General features: G+C 33.3%; 2 protein-coding genes across 10 annotated transcripts; one reads left to right on the forward strand and one right to left on the reverse strand.

The window, feature by feature from the left end:
- The first annotated feature begins 6,913 nt into the window (after positions 1-6,913).
- On the forward strand, positions 6,914-10,075 carry LOC25485822 (protein RAE1). Of its 3 annotated transcripts, none has more exons than XM_013613938.3 (10): positions 6,914-7,089; positions 7,162-7,239; positions 7,352-7,545; positions 7,623-7,764; positions 7,954-8,034; positions 8,413-8,541; positions 8,641-8,718; positions 8,816-8,887; positions 9,303-9,383; positions 9,738-10,075. In XM_013613938.3, exons 1-10 carry the CDS (start codon positions 6,955-6,957, stop codon positions 9,789-9,791), a joined length of 1,044 nt encoding a protein of 347 aa, XP_013469392.1. In that variant the 5' UTR covers positions 6,914-6,954; the 3' UTR covers positions 9,792-10,075. The 3 variants fall into 3 exon arrangements, with proteins under 3 accessions (XP_013469392.1, XP_039685072.1, XP_039685052.1); XM_039829138.1 differs by having other exon boundaries at positions 9,303-9,324; XM_039829118.1 differs by lacking the exon at positions 7,162-7,239.
- A 2,271-nt stretch (positions 10,076-12,346) lies between these two features.
- LOC25485823 (F-box/FBD/LRR-repeat protein At2g04230) lies at positions 12,347-17,830 on the reverse strand. Of its 7 annotated transcripts, none has more exons than XR_003012499.1 (4): positions 17,584-17,706; positions 16,761-17,122; positions 16,523-16,668; positions 12,347-12,931 (listed from the first exon to the last, which is right to left on the reverse strand). XR_003012499.1 is itself a non-coding variant. In XM_024784891.2 (4 exons), the coding sequence occupies exons 2-4, from the start codon at positions 17,045-17,047 to the stop codon at positions 12,907-12,909; spliced, it is 330 nt and encodes a 109-aa protein (XP_024640659.1). In that variant the 5' UTR covers positions 17,048-17,122; positions 17,700-17,830; the 3' UTR covers positions 12,347-12,906. The 7 variants fall into 7 exon arrangements, 2 of the variants coding, with proteins under 2 accessions (XP_024640659.1, XP_024640648.1); XM_024784891.2 differs by having other exon boundaries at positions 16,889-17,122; positions 17,700-17,830; XR_003012498.2 differs by lacking the exon at positions 17,584-17,706 and having other exon boundaries at positions 16,761-17,545.
- Positions 17,831-20,727: the final 2,897 nt, after the last annotated feature.

Below are 20,727 nucleotides of genomic sequence, written 5' to 3' on the forward strand. Positions count from 1 at the left end.
TTTTGTTTATCACAAGTTCATTCTGCATAGTCTTTGAACTTAAGACTCTAACGGTGTTTGGTTTTGGAATAGAAGTTGTGGAGAGAGATTGGTTTAAGAGAAAGGAGAAGAGAAATAAAAGTGTTGATTGCTTTAAGATGTACAAAAATATCCTTGAATTAAAAAATGTGCCATAAAAAAAAAAAACTACTCCAATGTTCTATATTTGGCTTAGCTTGCTTATGATACTATATATATATATATATATAATCAAATATTCAAGGAATCTGAAGATGAAATATTTTTTATAATAATGATCAAAGGGTAAATAATTTTGTTTCTCAACAATACTAATACCCCATTGACAGCTCACCAATCATCTCTTATGATCGAATTGTGGGCGAATCGGTGTGTAAAAGAACCGTGAACCGGTTCGCTGAACCAGGTTCGTGGTTCTCTAGGTTGGCAAGCGAATTCTGTTACTATGCACTAACCTACCATAAACAATCGAAGCTAAAGATCAGCCGTCTAGTTGGTTATTACAACGAGCAATGCTGTATCTCTAGAAAAATAACATCAGAATTCTTCAAGAATAAAGAGCAGTCAATCACAATGCACTATTTGCCACAATGTGAACAAATAAATCATGCATGTGAGAGTTAACTTAAAATCAGGTTCTGCAGAAATCGTGGCACGATTAGAGGTTTCAGTTTTGAGGCAAGTCACTGGATTTTTCGTGGCACGGTGGGATTGCAACGTGGCACGATGGTGCACTGGCAGCGAATAACAGAAACATATTTTTGGATGCAGATTTGTTCCAAATTTTAAGCGATACTTTTACTATAAATATAGACCTTGTATCAGAGTAAACTTTGAGATAGAGGGGGCTGAAATAAGGGTTTAGAAAGGCAACAACAAAACTAGGGTTTGTATAGAGTTTGTCTCTTTGGAACAAACACTGGGGTTTGAAGGTTGATTCACCTTGGGAAACACTATTAGGATTGAGTCACTTGGTTACGGGAAGAGATTGCGACTTTGGGTAGAATTAGGCTGGAGACTTATTCTTGTAACTCATTGATATCTCTTTTGTAACGTTACTCATCATATAGTGAAACGGAGGGCTGCTCTCTCCATCAGACTATGTCAATTTGGACCGAACTGGGTCAACAAATTCTCTTGTGTTCTCTCTTCCTTTCTCTCTTGCTGTTTTCTACTTTTGACTTGTGTTTATAATTATTTCATACACTTTGATTTTGGTTGTCTGATTATCACTTGCTCCGCACATCAAGTTTGTTATTGGTGTGTTTTCTCATCGAATTCACAACAATGCAATTAAAACTTGTCAACTGTGTCTTGAAAAATTCTTGATGCTATTTTTCTAGAGAAATAGCATTTAGAAAAAGGATCAAACAAATAAGTCTCACAGTATGCATGGAAATAATGGCTCTAAACATGGTGCTTGATTCGAAGCAAAGTTGGTAAGATATTTAGTTCTTATTATCAACACATCCGAAACTTCTTTTGCATTATGCGATCATTTTAATTCAATATAACAATCTGCAGAGCACATGAAGACTGGGTATTGGGACATCCACATTATCATTGTCAAAGGTTAATGAATGATGCTACATGCAAGGACCAAAGCCAATAGCCCCAACAAATAAGGCAATTACTTGATGTTGAACATGTTTTTGATGTTGCTCCTTGCTCGAGCATTTGCTTCATTTATGATTCCTTTATTGTGAGTATATCAACCCATGCCTCATTTTGTCGACTTTTTATTTTTTAAACCATTGTTACAATTGGATATGATTTGATCAACTGCAGCATGTGACTAATTTGTATTCTGTCATATTTATTGAGTGGCAAATGGAGTGAGTTGGTTGTATAGTGTTTATTTAAAACCTCAAGGTAATGGCCACGAAAGAGGTGTTTTGTTCGGATTAATTGTTTACAGTCGAAGATTTTACAGATTGGTTGGTTGCTAGATCGACACCAAACTGTTTGCTGCAAAGTTTGGATTTGACTTGGGGATAGGTGGTGCTGGTTGCCGGGTCTCTGCTTTAAGTTTTAACTATTTGGTGCAAAGAATATTGCCGAAGGGGCAACGAAGTGTTGAGGGATAAATTCCCTAGACTTTTTGCTATCACAAATAATCAAAATGCAAGTGTGCGGGATATGTTGTTGTGGAAAGATGGGTTGTGGGTTTTTGAATTTGTTTGTTTGAGAAGAGGAATTGTTGACGACATTGAAGGAGACACTATATGGCTTTCATAGTTTGAAAGTTGATGATGATTGGTTGTGGAGGTCGGGGGAGAATGATGTGTGGGAAGAGGAATCCTTTAAAAATTGATTTTTGGGGAGCAAAGGTGGAGTGATATAGAGAAGAAGGTTTTTGGTTATTTGTGGAAAGGTGCAACTCCTTCAAGGGTCATGACGTTCTCTTGGAAACTCCTCCTTGATCGAATTCCGTCACGAGTTAATCTGACTAGCCGTAACATTGTCCCACCAGGAGAGATTGTTTCTTGTCCGTTGTGCGATGCACCACGAATCATCTCTTTTTGTTTTGTGAAGTTTCGAGAGGAGTTTAGTTTTTGGTGATGAGATGGTTAGAATTCTCATCTATTACTCCTCCAAATTTGTTTGTGCATTTGGATTGTTGGAGTAGTGGAGCGATGAATGCCAAAGTACGGAAGTTTTTTTGGCTTATTTGGCAGGCTACGATTTGGGCTATTCGGAATGCGAGAAATAATTGAATTTATCTTGCAGGTTGGAAGGTAATCAGTAACACTAATTAAGGAACTTATCTTGCAAGCCAATCTTTGGAAAAAGAAAGGGAACACATAAAAGAAATTGTAAGTAATCTTTTAGCCATTTTTAACAACCGTGAACCTATTTGAAGATTATTGTGTTTGAATATTTGACATAAACAGTGCCATTGTTCTTTAAACAACCAATGATGCTGCTAAAATCTTCTTGCTTATAGCTTCTTTTTTATCTAAGCCAATGGATTACCGTAAATCATTCTGGTGATCATGGATTAATGATCTAGATGCTAAGTATTGGTCTATAATATATACTACTCCGGATCACTTTATAAGCAAAATAGGTAGTTGAAAAGTTGATGTATGTGGACTAAATTTTTAGTCATACACCAATTTTTCAACTACTTGCTTTTATTTCATTTCCTAGGAAGTACTTGTTAGTTGTCCCGATAACTTTCCTTAAGCTGCGTTGTTTTTAAATATCAATTTTACATCCTCCTCTTGTAATTAACAACATTCCTTTCTTTCACTTTTGCAGATTTTACAACCAAATTTCATAGTTCTCCAAAAGTGAGATGTGGAGACTTTTTCATATTGATTGTCTTGGGTTAGTTTAATGGCAATAGCTGCGTTTAAGTAAATAGTTGTGTGTTTCTTAGCTAACCCTACACATAACTTACTTATTATAGAGACAGTTTTGTTGGGGGAAAAGGAAAGGGGTGTTGCAACGCATACTCCCTCCGTTTCAAAATATAAGCAAAATTCACCTTTTTATGTTCATTCATTTAATTATGTATGTGGTCCATATTATGAACCACATACATCATTAAACGAATGAACCTAAAAAGTGAATTTTGCTTATATTTTGAGACGGAGGGAGTAGGTGTTACTCTTTTGTTTTCAATAAATCTGAACTCTCAAACTACTTTTAATAGATCTAATGGTATATCATTAATGGTACACAGTGAGATATATCATTAATAGTATACGGGGTGAGAGGCTTAATTAATTTATCCTTCACCCTTAGAATACAACGACTCTTGTTTGCTACAAATAAAAGGGTCTTGTTAACAAGTGCCTTAAGAACACTTTTTAAGGTTTCCCAATTAAAAAATTATTCCTTAAAAAAGTTTAACATTTCAATTTCCCATGCATTGAATGCATAATTTTCCATAAAAATTTACTATTTCAAAATAAAATAGTTAATGGTTGATAGTATATAACTGACAAGCTTTGAAGTGTTTGGTAAAATTAACGATTCAACTATCTGATAAATGTAAAATTATATAAAAGGACATTCTTAATTTTTATTTTGTAATAAAATTTATATCGTTTTTTAATGACAAAATTTATATCAATTAGTATTTATAATTTACTAATTAAAACTTATTAATTTAATTTATCTTTTAGATATTATTGATAAGAAATAATTTTTTATTGCTAAAATTTTATTTTATATTTATATTCACTTCAGTGTTTATACTTAATATAAAAAAATAAAATTAAACTTCAAAAAACAAAAAGATGAAAAATATTAAATGTAACAATAAAAGTGAACTACAATAAACAAGTTTTTGTTCCGTAAAAAACAATTTTTTCGAAACATTAGTAGCAGCGTACTATGTCTGGTCACTATTATAAGAAAAAAATTGTTTCAATCATAAAAATACAAATTTAAAATGTAGGAATAAATATTGATCTTTTATTGTAAAACAAAAATGAATGTATCATGTGTATGCATTTAAAACATACATATTTGATTTTGAATTATAATAAATTTTAAAGGATAAAAATGGTTTTAAATAAAATAACAAGGGTAAAAATAGAAGGGAAAAATGATAAATTATAAACTCGAACGTTGTTCAAATAACATTTGAAAAATATGTTTTAAACTGAAATATGTTATAAGTTTGTGATGAAATAACGGTTATCAAACACAATCTTATAAACTATAAGTTATAAACTAACATATTTATTAAAAAAAAACTATAAGTTAACTTATTTAAAAAAAAAAAAAAGGCTATAAACTAACTTGTTGACACTATCAGACCTAATGAAAGCACCAATGATGGAACTATGAAGATAAAATAACTTCGAATGATTTTTGGTTCCATGAAAGCTATACTTAATTGCCTTAATCTGGCTCAGTATTGGTACCTTAAAACATGTTTGAAGTTAGGAGTAGAATAAGTGTCGTGATGCTTCTAATTCAATACTTTATGTATAGATACATACCTATGAACCATACAATGGGACGTTTAGAAACGCTAGATATTGTTCATAAGTCCTAGCTCAACTGGTAAAATGCCGAAATTGTTAGGTTGGACGTCATGATCGGGGTTCGAATCCCGGTACCTTCATTTTATGTGTGTGAGTTTATAATGGTTTTGTCATTTCGTCTATCTAAAATAAAAACGTTAGATATTATGAGGTCTTATTGGAAGTCCTGACCCTTGAATGGATTAAAGTATTAATCCTAAGAATTACTTTAACTAGCTAAATATTTGACTTCTATAGTAAGGGTAATATTATTATGCTAAGATTAAGAACTTGGAAATAAGGCAAGGTAGTAAAATTAATATTTGCTACGACTTGTATAAATATTTACTTACATTGTTATTGTTATATCATCATATTTAAGAACTTAATCGATGAAAAGTGATTGTGATCAATCAAGACATCATATATCAAGAAAAGTGATAGTAATAATTTGCGAGCATAATACATCAAAAAAATTCGATTCCACCCGATGGGAAGAGTTTTGATTCTTCTCGGTAGACGGATATTCTTAAGAATACTCCACTCAGAGAAATTAAAAGTTTAAAAAAAAAAAAAATGAGAGCAAATTAAAAGTTTAAAATTGATAAGATAATACATTCTGATATTTATCGTTGCATTGATATTTAACCAAATAACGTAAAAATAATGAAGCTAATAGTCAAGAATAGACTGTTTAGGTTTTAGTTAATGAACTCACTGAGACATGATCTCACCCTGTTAGTTTAATGTTTATTTAAGTTAAGCATGTAACCAAAGGAAAAGTGAAGGCAGCCTATGTTGATGATTATCATTGATATATGATGTCCTATAAAATTTCATGTTGATTGGTTAAGTTACCACATAGGTCCCATTGTATTATATCATGTTCTTATTCTTAGTACGTGTATTAGTTATATGTGATGATGAACCTTAGTTTATTCTGGTTTATGTATCTTGAACTTATTTAATTAAGACAACTATATATTTTGATGTTAAGTGACGACTGAATAATGTGGATTTACCAATTTAGTAAAACATATCCATTGTCGTTCTATAACATCTCATGTAATATTCTAGAAAATTATTTAGGATGTTACATTTTGGTATCCGAACATAATTTCAATCAAAAAAATTGTAAATTGTGAGTTAGGTTTATGCCCCTAATATTTTATAACCTCTTGGATTTTAGTTTATATATTTAAGGTTTTGCATATGCCTCGGTTATCGAAAGCAAATCATCTCATGTCCGTCTCTCATGTCTTGCGTCCTGCTTGTAATTTGAACCATCCATCAGTTAACGTAGTTGATTGAAATAAACGGTCTAGATTGCACAAGACCCGCATGTGACAGTAGAGGATCCGGGTCCCTCAGCCATCTGCATTGCATTTGCTTGAAAAAAAATATCAACCATAACATTTGCTTTAAATTTGAAGATATAAATAGTAGTGCATAATTGATTTGATTAAGAAAATATTTTAATTTTTCATACAATGCAATTATTAATTTTTCCAATTAATTATTAGTTTTACATGTTTTTTATTTTATTTATAAATCATTGATATTTTTACAAATACATTAATAATTAATTATAGATAATACTAAAAAAAAATTAGAAATAAAAATAAAGTTTAACTTCTAGTTCTATCAATATATAAATCACAAATAATGGAAAAAAAAAAAAAAAAAAAAAGAAGTTGTAATTTAGTAATATCTATAGGGTTTGAATAAAATAGTTTTGTTAGAAAGAAAAAAAAATTGGTGCTTAAAAGTTAGGCAGAGTTGGTTGTCCGCGTAAAAGCTCGGTCGTGAAAAGTGCGTAAAACGTAGGCAGAGTTGGTAATATGGCGTAGCTATAAATACTCTCACAAACCTCTTTCTTTCTTTCTTCACTTCAATTCAATTCAAACCCTAACCTCTCTCTTTCTCTGCATTGATCAAGAAGTGAAGAACAATGTCGAGTTTCGGAGCCACGAATACCAATCCTAACAAATCCCATGAGGTTACTTCACCACCTTCTGATTCTGTTTCCAGTCTTTCTTTCAGTCCCAAAGCCAATTTCCTCATTGCTACTTCTTGGGACAACCAGGTCAGTTTCTCATTCTAGTTGTATCTTTTCTGTTTCTTGCATTCATCATTCATCATTATTTCTTCTTAACAGGTTCTGTGTTGGGAGGTTTCAAAGAATGGAAATACTCTTAGTAGTACTCCCAAAGCTTCTATTTCTCATGATCAACCTGTAAGTACGTACTATTAATGCATGCATGCATGCTTTTCTATAATCACAAGTAATTCAATGTATCTACATTGTTGTTATTGTTGTACTTAATTCAATGTGGCATTGGTTGTAGGTTTTGTGCTCTGCTTGGAAGGATGATGGAACAACTGTTTTTACCGGAAGTTGTGACAAGCAGGTCAAGATGTGGCCACTTTTATCTGGAGGGCAACCGACGACTGTTGCCGTGCATGATGGTCCCATCAAAGAGATTGCATGGATACCAGAGATGAATGTTTTGGCCACAGGAAGCTGGGACAAAACCATTAAGCATGCATATTCATTCTTTTCATTCAGTTACCGTACGTACGTCTAAAGAGTATTGGGTCTTATTTTATGTTTGTTAGGTATTGGGATACTAGGCAGCAAAATCCAGTGCATACTCAGCAACTCCCTGATCTCTGCTGTACAATGGATGTGAGACATCCTCTCATGGTTGTAGGAACTGCTGATAGGAATCTTATTGTCTTCAACTTGCAGAATCCTCAGGTCTTATAAATTTTCATAATGCTGTTGCTTATAGCTTTGTACGGAATAGGTCGGTTTCCAATTAGTTGCTTATAATTTTTCAACATCATGTGAAATCTGCTTTTTCTCTACGTGAGTAGTTATTGATTTCAATAAATGTCGATTTTTTATTGTTTGTTTTTCTTGTAACTTTTGTGGAATTTTCAACAGAATGAGTACAAAAGAATAATATCACCTCTGAAATATCAGACAAGATGTGTCGCTGCTTTTCCTGATCAACAAGGTTTTTTGGTATGTATTCACTCCTCACTTACATTCAAATACAGTTTTGTTTTATTTTATTTAATTCCATCACTGTACTGATGTGGGTCAATTCTACACTTGGATTGGAGCTTGTATGTGAAGACTCTAATTAGCTCATTGTAGTGCAGTATTTAGAGAATTGGGTTATCAATGCATTATTTGCTAGAAGACTTTTGCACTGATACTATTAAATGATGACATTATTTGTCGAGTTAGAGCCATACAGGAGTGAAACTTGAATATCCTTTGCTGTATTTGTTTTGTACATTACAAACTCAAACTCAAACTCAAACACCGTCATTTTAATTTAAACAGTTTCGTGTGTTGCTTTTATATTATGCCATTAAAATATTGTTTTTTCTGTAGGTCGGCTCAATAGAAGGAAGGGTTGGAGTACACCATCTTGATGATGCATTACAAGACAAGAATTTTACTTTTAGATGCCACAGAGAAAATAATGACATATATTCAGTCAACTCGTTAAATTTTCATCCTGTAAAATATCAACATTAATTAGTTAAATTTTTTATTTGGAAAGTTGTGGATTCAATATTCTTTTCTAGAAGATCTTATCGATCATGTCTTTGTCTTCAGGTACATCACACTTTTGCAACTGCTGGATCTGATGGTGCTTTTCATTTCTGGGATAAGAACAGTAAACAGAGACTCAAGGTTCATTATATGCTTTTCTTATCGATGTCTTCTTTTCACCTTTGCTTATCTTTCTGAAGTTATTTACTGCTATTTCATTTTATAATGTGTTTTGCAGAATATGCAGAGGTGTAGTCAACCCATACCTTGCGGTACATTCAATAATGACGGTTCCATATATGCTTACGCGGTATGCTTCATATTGCTGTTTTAAAATCCGTAGTTATTTACTTTGTATTGTATGTAGTTTTTTGTTATATTTTTGTTTCTTCATTTACTATAATCAAATAACCAAGTAAAGAGAAATCATATGTATTGCTGGGTTCACAGTTTCTAGCTTTATAGTCGGATCATCCAAGTAATTTCAAACCCTTCATAATTTCGCAGAAACATCATGTTTAGACAGTTAATTATATATAATTTGTCGCTTGGATTAGATATTTGAGCCTTGAGGGTTAAACTGTCAATTTTATGCATATCAAATAGATGTTTTAAAAACAATAAAAATAATTTGCTTGCTATTTTATATATGGACCTGTTGATATGTGCCTTCAATTAAGTTACCATAATTTGACTCTGAAACAACTTTTACACATTGTCTACAGGTTTGTTATGATTGGAGCAAAGGTGCAGAAACTCACAATCCAACTACTGCAAAGAACTACATTTATTTGCACATACCACAGGTACAATTGTGCATGTGTGCGCGCACACACATGTGCGTACTTGTGTTTAAATTGTTGATGGATCTTCCAATGCACAAATTTAAACTAGTTAGATGGATGAAAATGAATATAAAAGAATGAAACAAAATGGGAAGAATGAAACTAGTTTGGTGTATCTTAATTAATTAGGAACAATGATATGCCTGCTTTTATTAGATTTTTAAGAGGGTTATCCTCCCTGCCCTTAGTTTTCACTTGTCTTTATTTATCATAATAAATTGAACGGTCGAGTTTATTCTTGTATAGTTTCCTTTCTATTTTTCTGATTGAAAAAGCCATACAGTTTAGGAGTAACTGTTTTTCTCATGTGAGCAGGACACTGACGTTAAAGGAAGGTCACAAACTGCATCAACGGGTGGTAGAAGATGAAGTTTGGTGTTAATGGTTCCGCGGTTCGATGCATTCATGGCATGGATTTGAAACTAGAAGCAAAATATCAGTTGTTTAGTGTTTTGTTGCAACAACCAAAATGATTATGCTCGTTTTTTGGTTCTCATATCTAAATTTTTTTTCTTAGGCTTGCCCATTTTCCTAATTTGTGGGTGTATTTTTATCACGATTTAGGGTTAGGCTATCGTGATTTAATTTTGTCAAACATAGAGAATTCATGTAAATGCTTTCCTCGTCATTTCTTTCTATGATGTCATCATCGTTCAATGATATATTTTTCTCACCATGTTTATATTTTGGGTATCCTGATTTGAGTCTAGCATGGTTTATACATATTCATTTGTAGCAAATCCAACCACCTTTATAACTTTGCTTGTAGGTGCATGTCTGATCATGAGAGAAAACAGTTGAAAATATAAGGTAGAAAATTAGTCAAGACATCAACAAATGAAATTAGTTTTAAAACTTGCCAAGAGATTAAAAAAACCACTTTTATTCAACTTGTTTTTATCATTTGACAGTGTAGATTCAATTCCCAGCCTGTGTATCCAAACATTTGAGAATCTAAAACATTAAAAAAAAATGTGAACTACTACTTTTAACAGCCACAAACTCACTAGTTCATGTCTTGTGGAATAGCTCCCCTTCTCTCTAGATTGTCTATGTAACCTGTTTTGGAATAACTTCCACACCATCACCAGATATTTTTGGAACAAGTTTGATGATTACTTGTTCAAAAAGGGTTATGGTTGTGTGATTCCCCCTGTTAACACCTTATATGGTTGTGCTTCTCTCACAGAATATATATACTCCATAACCATTCAAGTTCCAAATGTCACTTTGATCCCCCTTGAAACCCTCTTAAGTTCCAATTCCAACTTTCCCCACAGACAGACATCCACCTACTTTTAAAGAAATGCACAAAAATCCAATGCAACCTAAATGAGCTGTGCATGTGGAGATTGACAAGCTGTAGCAAATCTAAAGGAAAAGTTAATAGAAACAAAGGAAGAGAAAGAACTTTTGCTGAAGGAACGATTGAGAACAGAGATACCTCTTCCAAGGGTATCTATCCCCTTATATAAAAGACTACACCACCTTTCACACAAAAAATAAAAAATTTATGCATGGTATCCCCCTCAAAAAGCCTAAACTATCCTCTTACTAACTGTTTAATTTTCCCTAACCAATTTCCCATCTCTATAAACCGCCAACGTTATTTGTGTGCTATTTAATTTATTCCAACCACTCAGCAGCTAGTATGAAAGGATTATCCAGATCCAGAAGTCCAGACCTAACTTTGACCTTATTGTATGCAAGTTAGGCATGTTTGGAATCCATCAATTAAATGTCACCAACCAACCATACATAACATATAAGTTTCTCAGATCACAGCAGAAGTAGAAACATATCATATCACATATCGATCACATTTAACGTACTTAGAAAGACAACCACATCGCAGTCAACCATAGTTCAAAACTGAGCACGGTAACAGAAATTGCTAGTTCTAAGGCCTCTGCAATTAGGGTTATGGAATATCAATTAGAAAATTGCGTTCAAATATTTTCGATAAAGAGAAAACAAAGTGCAACTATAATTTTAATTACTTGCTCTTGTTGTTTCGATTTAATTTAAGTCAATTCCCACAATCATCTCGATATAAGATATAGGATCAACTGCGAGATTTCTTGGCATGGTAAAACCAAGATAGTTACAATGAATCATAAAACATGTCATTGATCAATAGATTGTTTGAAAACATTACATTACTGAAGAAGTTGTCCCATTCATTATGATGAAAATGAAAACAAATTAGAATCTAATATAGCATAGCTTCGCCACATTCAACATAAAAAATAACTTAGATATTAATATAGTCAAACTAACACTAAATTTTGAGTTCACCTTTGTAAGTGGTTATTATTGGTTACTTTCTATGTCAACGGCTTGAGCAAGAAAATTTAAACTCAACGTGAGAATATGCATATTTTAGATCAAACCAATCTATGTTTTCTTTTACTCTATGAAACTATGTATTTCACTGAATCAGAATATATTAATCAATAATAAGAACCTTAAAAAAGTGTGACAAACTTAATTTTTTATCACCTTGAATGGAGAGAATAAAAATTAAGCTTTCAATTTACCGCTCTATGATTTGCACAATAAAATAAAATGCCAAAAGTATTTAATCTAACATCATACGTTTTTCTGTCAAGAAAAAGCATCATATGCTTCAGAATTTCCTACAAATAATGACTCGGTTCAATTGTCAACAGTGTCCGGTTCTATTTTTAAGGATGTTGAACTTGAAGTTTTCAAGAAAAAAGCACCCCCCCTAGATTAAAGTAAATCCAAATGGATAGACTACACTAAAGACTTGACGTAGTTTAGTACAACCAAATTGGCACACTAACCTAATTTCTGAATCTACTAACCTTTTGTGTACTCATGGAGAAGTTACGAGACAATCCCTAAACTGACTCCGTCAATTAAAATGTCACCATACATATTAATATAAGTATCACAGATCAAAGCAGAAGTAGAAATATATCATATCACATATCAATCATATTTTACATACATTGAAAGACAACCACAACATCCCAACTATAGTTCTAGATTAAGATCTGCAGACTGCAGTCAACCATAATTCAGAGCTGAGGTATGTAGCAGAAATTGCTAGGTCTAAGGCCTCTGCGATTGGGGCCATGGAATATCAATTACTGCTGTGCAATATCAAAGATCACAACATAATAGTAGCAACTACAACCACACAAGTCAGAATCTCAAAAGAACATAACATATACCACCATGCTAGCTATTATAGCGGCATTAAGGAAGATCATATATGCTTACGTCTATCAAAACTTGACACAGCTACCAAAATATTATAAAACTGTCTATAGATCCTTATCCCAATAGATATAAAGGATTAATAGTTTCATAAAAGTTTAGATTTTGCCAAAGTGCTTGATTGAAGTCTACTGCATTTTGTGTCAATCAGCTACAAAATTGAGCATCTTCTTTTGCTTCCTTCGGCGACAATTCTTTACTCTAGATCATTAATACTTGATTCACTCTCCTTCAATCAATAGTTTTCTGCATCACTGCATCTAAACCAGCAATCATGAAAACAGATTAGTAAATTGCGTTCAAATACTTTCAATGAAGAGAAAACAGAGTGCAACTATAGTTTTAATTACTTGTTCTTGTTGTTTCAATTTAAATATTTAAGTCATTTCTCACAAGATTCTCAATATAAGATATAGGGCCAAATGTGAGATTTATTGGCATAATAAAACCAAGATAGTTACAAATGAATCATAAAACCAAATGGATAGACTACACTAAAGACAAAGTAGTTTAGTAAAACCAAATTGGTACACTAACCTAAATTCTAAAACTACTAACCTTTTCAGTGTTCATGGATTTCTTGAAGTCTATGTATTATTTTACTTGAATATGAAGTAAAAATAACCAAGATTCAATAATAATCTCGCATAATCAAATATTTGGAAAATCATGAAAACAAGAAGCGGGAAAAGTTGAGAAGAACAAAAGAATTCAATAAACATGGCCATAAATCTCTCAAGTCTGAAGGTGAAAACTACAGAGTATAGATGTAGAAATGATATAGCCTACTATTGTCATAATAGCACAGTGATTATCCCTATCAAGACTGGATACTTGTGTTACAATGTTGAACTAATCACTATAAAAAGGTCTAAGGCTTTAAGGTGTTAAAGACTAATAAAGAGTTCAACTTCAAAAATCAAAATTATCACACTCACTCTTTCAAAGGAATTTCTAAATTTCAAAGTCTAGCTGAAATAAAACCTACCTTATGACTTGATATGCTCTAAGATACGCTTGTAAAATAGTCAGATTTAGCGGTTTTCTTAGGAAAAATAAAAGAGAACATTGTCATGGGTCAAAAACCTAACAATCTTCCAAGGGTTTCCCCATTTGTATAAATAATTCAAAACCGCCTAATATCAATTTGATCTTACTATTGTGGCATTGATTTAGACATTGATTTTAGTAAGTAGTGTGGCATTGACTTTACTAATTAGCCAACTTCAATCAAGCTTGTTTTTCCTTTCTGCGCCCCTTTTTGGTCTTTCCTGGAAAACATGCTTATTTGTTGTTTCCGTAAAATGCCTTGAAGCTATCTGGGGATTACTATTTTGGACTGTTTCAAAATTGTTGTCCTGCTGTTGTTGAATTGATGATATAGGAGATATGTTTCTTTGTTGGTGAGTGATGACTCTAGCGTGCAACTATGTCTTTATATCCAACCATGATTTAACAGACTAAACTACCAATTAATGTGCAAAAGATGAATGGATAAATTTGTTAGGAATATCCATCTGAAAGACCAAAATATTTGGATCATTGATTGGAGATAATAAGATAGGAACATAGCTTAGAAACTTGAAGGTATTACGGGAAGTGTTTAAAATCAAAAGCATTCCTATGCTATGACAGGAAGCAGTGCAATCTATGTATAGAACACACAAATTGAAATGAAAGATGATAGAAGAATAAAAAAAATAGAACTTTATTATTAAACCTTTACAAGATATGGACAAAAGATTTCTGCACAAAGGATCCCTCTTTTTGAAAAGGCAAAAAAGAATTTTAGTCATATACAGTAATCCAACCACAATATATATACTTCTTAACTCATTATTGGAAGGTGAATATACTTCTTATTCAGGATAGCTTCTATTGACAGTATTGCCAACATACACACAACAACACTAGTTATTTTCATGTAGAAACTGTGTAAAATGTGCAAGTTCATTGTTCATCAATCAAAGGTTACACAAGACAACATCTTGTGAAAGTTTTTTTTTTTTTTTAATTGGGTAGTGTACTACATGCATTTGAACAATCAACATTTTCAGGTCCACCAAAACATGTGTTGCCACATCAGTACAGTTCACAGGTCACACCCTCCTGAACTCCTCCATTTATATAAATCTAGCTTAGTCCCTTCTCACCGTTGTACTACACGTCGATAAATCTCTTAACCCCTGCCATTCTTTAATGAAACCTCGTATTCCGATGCCACTGCTCCTTCATGACAGGTCTGCATATTGCCACTCCACTGCCCTCTATTCACCTGCGTTCATACTTAATATGCACCTTCTTTTCTTTATTTCCTTTTCCAAACAGCTCTTACATATGTGCTTCTTCTCTATGCCACAGCTGTTCAAGCTCAACATCTAAACACCCAAATATTATCCTTGCATGTGAAACCTAAATCAAAGTGAATGCTCGTGCCTTCTTTCACCTCTGTCTTATATCATATCATATTCAAATCGCTAAATTTTGACATTGAACAATCACCACACCATCAGCTTTACCTTTTACACAAGCCTCTCAACGTCCGCCTCTTGATTTCTAAAAATCACATTATTTCTTGCCTTGCATATTGTCCATGCACTTGCAAATCACAAATTCATCAACTATTGCGCGCCATTTACCAATCCTACAAACTATTTTATCATTTGACAGTGCAGACTCAATTCCCAGCCAATGCAGTAGCTCCATCCAAACTGTTGAGAATTTAGAACATTAAAAAAATAGATGTGCATTACTTTCAACATCCGCACTCCTACAAACACACAAGTTCATTGCTCACAGAATGGACCCCTCTTTGCTAGATTGTCTTTTGTTGGTAACCTGTTTTGAAACAACAAGTCTGTTCCAAACATACTTCATTCCAAAATGGTTGTGGTTGTGTGGTTCCCCCTGTTAACACCTTATACGCTACTCTCACAGATTATACTCCTCCACCAACATCATTCCAGCTCCATTTATCACATCTAGCCCCCTTGAAACCGTCTTTTATCACTCTCTGGCATGAAACTATGAACTCATTCTCCGAATGAAAAAGTTCCTTTCTCCAGTTCCAATTACAACTTCTTTCCACCCTACCCTCTCTTTCCCAACACATATCCACTACTTTGACCTCTTCTTCAGATGTGATGATAAATAATCTCATACATATCTTTTAGTACTACACCCTCACCAACCCATGGATCTCTCCAAAACAATGTGTCCCACCCGTGTGTGAACTGCTGCAATTAGGGATAAACCGAGGCTCATGTTTTGTAATGTTAATCTTTGATACTTTAGATTACGTATAATCCTTTATTAACTATAAATACAATACTATTTCATTTAAGAATTGAGCACATAGCTTCTTACAAGATGGATCAATTTGGGAATGAAGTCATAGACAAATAAAAATAGAAATAGGCAAGCAAATACTAGATTATTTAAGGAATAGTTTTCGATGACCATTAAATCAGAATTTAACATACAACAACTCACAAAATGGATCAACGTGGTTATGAAGTCATACAAAAATGAAAATAAAAATAGGTAAGCAGGTACTCGATCATTTAAGGAACCATTTTCTTCAACTTATGCACCAAAGACAATGTTAATGACCAAAAAAGTTGTAGTTCAAACCACCAAATCTAGCAATTGTATGGTAGAGGCTAATTAACTAATTGAATGACAGCAACAATAGAGTAACTACTACTCACATGGATCATTAATCGTTATAAACCATAAGTTTACACACTGAAGAGGCCTTTGGGGCTGAGAATAATATTCTTTTTATTTCAAGCTGTCCATTGTTCCAGATTTTCATGGTTTGTAAAACTCTTGCATTCTTCAAAACATACCTTGCTAGCATAAGCTCGTCTTGTAGGCCCGATAACTTGAAAAGATTGCAAGTTCTAAGGTGTAATGAAAGACATTCTGGAACAACATCTGAGTCTACCCAATCTTCTATGTCATCATCTTCTCTAATATCCTTGGGTACGTCATCCTGTTAATAATGCACATAAAATAAAATTAGAAACGTAAAGGTGTATGTTAAAAGTCCCACACTGGATGAGACAAGGAAATTTGTCAGCTCACGCGGCGGATTTTGTAGGGTGGAAAGTAACTTCAAGGTGGAAAGTCTTAATGGGCAATGCAGGATCTCGGGAGAGTAAAACAGAGTATACGAAGTCGATAAAGTCATGATTGGAGTTATGGTCTGTTACTTGAGTGATGAAGCGTAGAGTATGAACTGAACGCCAGAGATGGTTCCATCTCTTTGAAAGAACGGATGTGGCATCGGCATAATTGGTTTCGAGGAAAGAGAGAATGTGACAGAGAATTGCATCCGGTAAAGTGCTGATTATATCTTCCTCTTCCGCCATTGCTTAATTTGCTAAAGACAGCAAAGGAGTTGAAATGTGAGTAAATGATCCTGTTTGTCACTGGATTCACATTTTCTGCATAAAAAAGATGTAAAGCATCATATAGACATAGATAGATTGATAGATAATGTTGTTCCTACTGACTTGGATTGCTACAAACCAATATATCCTGATCCTAAAGGTGCATCATTCAAATATACATTAACAGAGTATTGAAAGTCCAATTAAAACTACTGACTTTAGTAAGATATTAGTAGCTAACAATGTAGCACCGATGCTTCACAAAGAAGACATGTCTAGTGTCCGATATGTGTTGCTATCCAACACCGCGATGACACTGACAGCACTTAGGACAATTATCAAACACCTTAAGTGCAAAAGTTCATCTTAAGTCAATACATCAAATCTAGGCTTTTTAACAGAAAGAGAAATCACATGAACAACAACATTGACTCAAAGACAAGGTTCATCAACAAAAATAGCATATGAGCAAAGATCCCAACAAAAAAAAAAAATCTTTAAAATGAGGGTTCCACCATCAGAGTGATTCAAAGATCGAAACTTCCATAAGCCATCAAACCATAAGCATAAACAGTAGCTGTACAAAGCAAATTTGAAGAGTGAAAGAGAAAAAATTGATTGATGAGCTTACTTGATTGGAAGAAGAAAACGTGAGTGACGATGGTTGGGCAGCAGTGATGTAACAAGAGCCAAGTGACACGTTGGGATTTTCTTTTTTTTTTTTTTTTTTTTTTTGGCTTTCGCACCGGTTTCCGACCCACCAATGGTGGACGACTAATCCAGCTCATGCGTAGAGGCATGCGCACTGACCAAGTGTTGTTCCCCCTGGGAATCGAACCCGGTATTCCCCGGATACGTCCTTAGAAGGAGCTCCTTGCCACTGGAGCCCAAACAACTTGGTGGGATTTTCTCTTCCCACCACTAATACTTCTCATGCACTCCGCATTTATCATTTTTGAATTATATAATCTGAAATAATAAAAACACATTATAGATTAAATAATTCGAAATATGTCAAATTATAAATATTTTCACACTTTTTTTTTTTGGGTAATTAGACATGGACACCATTTCTTTTGTACCACTCCTATGTGGCATGGGCTTTATAGTATTTTCACACCTTTTTTTTTCTCTTTCTCATTTACCCTCTCTACGCGTTTTCCCCTCTCTAAGGAACCACCACCGGTTCTCTCACTTCCTTTGAAAACAATCTTCACCTCCCTTCCACTTTTTCAAACTCTAATCCACCGGTTCTTCTCCTTTCTCTTTTCATCCTCTTTCCTTCATATCACACCTCTGGGTAATGGGTTTGATAACTATAGTAAATCATACAAAAGTGGTGAAACAATCTTCTTCGTCATTTATTCTCCTCCAAATAAATCAATGAAATATTGAAGTTGCTTCTATGGGGAACACACTGACTTACACAAACTCAAACTAAACACGGTATGTAATTTTTATAAGAAAAATTGGAATATGCAGTTTTCATAAAAAAATTCAAATCTACAATCATTTAACCACGCATAGTTTGATTGAAAAATAAAGAAAATTTGAGGCTTTAAGAGGGATTGTGCTTCATTACAATTCTCTAAATTTCACCATAAACCAAAAAAAAAAAAAAAAAAAAAAACTTAAAATTTAACTTGAAACACCAAAATTATGTATAAAACTAATGACCCATACCCTTTCAAAAAAACAAAAAGAACTAATGACCCATATGATGCATGTCAAGGTCCCTGTGATTATCAAGGTATGTCATTATGGGCAAGACATTCATCGAAACTCCACCATCCTCTACAATCAGCTTCAAAGAGTTCCTCCATCCTCTAAAATCAGTTCCACACCAAGCCAGGGGTGGCGGGGGTGAGTAGGAGAAGAAAGAGAGAGTTGAGTTGTTGAAATCGGAGCTGGGGCGGAGGGGTGGTCGGAGTTTGCGGCAGTGGCAGTGGATGGCGGTGGGGAGAGAAAGAGAGATCTGTTTTTAGAGAAGCGGAGGGTTAGGACTTAATTTTTTATTTTTTTTTGTCTTCTTTTATGAGCTGACACTTTCATAAGATTATTTTATATTTTTTTTTAGACATGTGGAAGGTGTACAAAGAGTGGTAGCCACATAGGATGGTTCATGTATAACCACTCATTTATCTTCTTTTAGTATCGGTTCTTTTCAGATTTTATAATTTGAAATGCTTTGTTCAACATTTCAGTTTATAATGTCCAAAATATGTTTAGGGACAGGGCCGACCCTAGGCATAGGTTGAAGGTGCGATGGCCTAGGGCCCATGCCGGTAGGCGGTCCAAAAAATTTTATGGAGGGGTGTATATATAAATATTTGGTTTATGGGGGATGTATATAACAAAGTTCATTAGAAAGTTCGAAACATTGACATGATAAATAGTTGTGCTGACGTCTGTTAAAGTTTTTGTCCTTTTGGCGCGATTTGCTATACACCCTCCATATAATTTTTCTTTTTGTTAATAATGTGCCTCACTAATACTAAAAAATTGATGATATTTATTATCTAAGAAATTGGAAAAACTTTCCTAACAAAGTAAATTATATTTTAGTTGAAAATGTGTCTACTAGATAAATTAGTTTTAATCTTGTCTTTCGAATGTTCTAAAAATAAATAATTATATCAATGTAAATGTCAACTTTCTTGAACTAACTGAAAGAGTTGCATAATCGAATTTGATAACGTAAGATCATGCGAGACACATACGTGATCATGAAACCGATGTGAGACACATTTAGGATCATATGGCCCACTCAACTTTTTTTGTTTTGTTGTTCTTTTTTATCAATAGCTGCATTTGACATACGATGTTTTGGGGTGTCAGCATGGTTGAGATATGAAGTATCATCCGTTAAAATTAACGTGTTTAATCACTTTCAATGAGGTAGTTTTTTTTTATCATAAGCGTGATAAAATTATTGATATAAGTTAGACTTAATTGCAGCTTTAATCCCCTTTTTTTTTTATCTTTTTGTGGAATTGGTCCACCTGTTTTAAAATTTGATAGATTTGGTCCCTCCGTTATATTTTTAACTAAAAAAAAGGTGATGTGATAGGTTTTGAATGTCGTGGTATATGATATGAAAATGAGAAAATATCATCGTCGGCGAAAACGTAAGAAAATTTTCTTGAAAACTTCATTTAAAACATGTTATGTCATCATATTTTAGATAAAATATTATGTAATGGGACCAAAACTGTCGAATTTTAAAATAGGGGAATCAATTTTATAAAATGATGAAAATAGAAGGACCAAAAATGCAATTAAACTCATAAGTTATTAAGAGTGCTAAAATTCACCATTGAATTGAAGGTACACTTGATTAATTGTATATAAGGTGTTGACAATGTTATGTTATGATTAAATTGGTTTTTAAAAAGAATGTGATAATGGGACTTACGCACACTTAGAAGAAAAAATAATAATCAAGAAATAGTAAACCATAAGAAATTGGTTTTTAAAAAAGAATGTGATAATGGCAACGCACGCTTAGGAAAAAAAAAATCAAGAAATAGTAAACCATAAGATTAGATGTATCTCATAGATTGAACTACAAACAGCATCAATCTTTGAGAACAAGACAATCTTACATTTCATCACTTCATTTTTTTTCTAACTTATATCACACGCTAATATTTTTTTTT

Source organism: Medicago truncatula, chromosome 1 (assembly GCF_003473485.1).
Source record: "Medicago truncatula cultivar Jemalong A17 chromosome 1, MtrunA17r5.0-ANR, whole genome shotgun sequence".
Classification (NCBI taxonomy): Eukaryota; Viridiplantae; Streptophyta; class Magnoliopsida; order Fabales; family Fabaceae; genus Medicago; species Medicago truncatula.

Coding starts and splice junctions, on each gene's coding strand:
- LOC25485823 (XM_024784880.2), bottom strand. CDS start 17,047: ATGGCGGAAGAGGAAGATATAATCAGCACTTTACCGGATGCAATTCTC. Junction 16,669..16,888: donor CTCTACGCTTCATCACTCAA/GTAACAGACCAT, acceptor CATTATTAACAG/GATGACGTACCCAAGGATAT.
- LOC25485822 (XM_013613938.3), top strand. CDS start 6,955: ATGTCGAGTTTCGGAGCCACGAATACCAATCCTAACAAATCCCATGAG. Junction 8,542..8,640: donor ACTCGTTAAATTTTCATCCT/GTAAAATATCAA, acceptor CTTTGTCTTCAG/GTACATCACACTTTTGCAAC. Junction 8,888..9,302: donor GTTCCATATATGCTTACGCG/GTATGCTTCATA, acceptor CATTGTCTACAG/GTTTGTTATGATTGGAGCAA.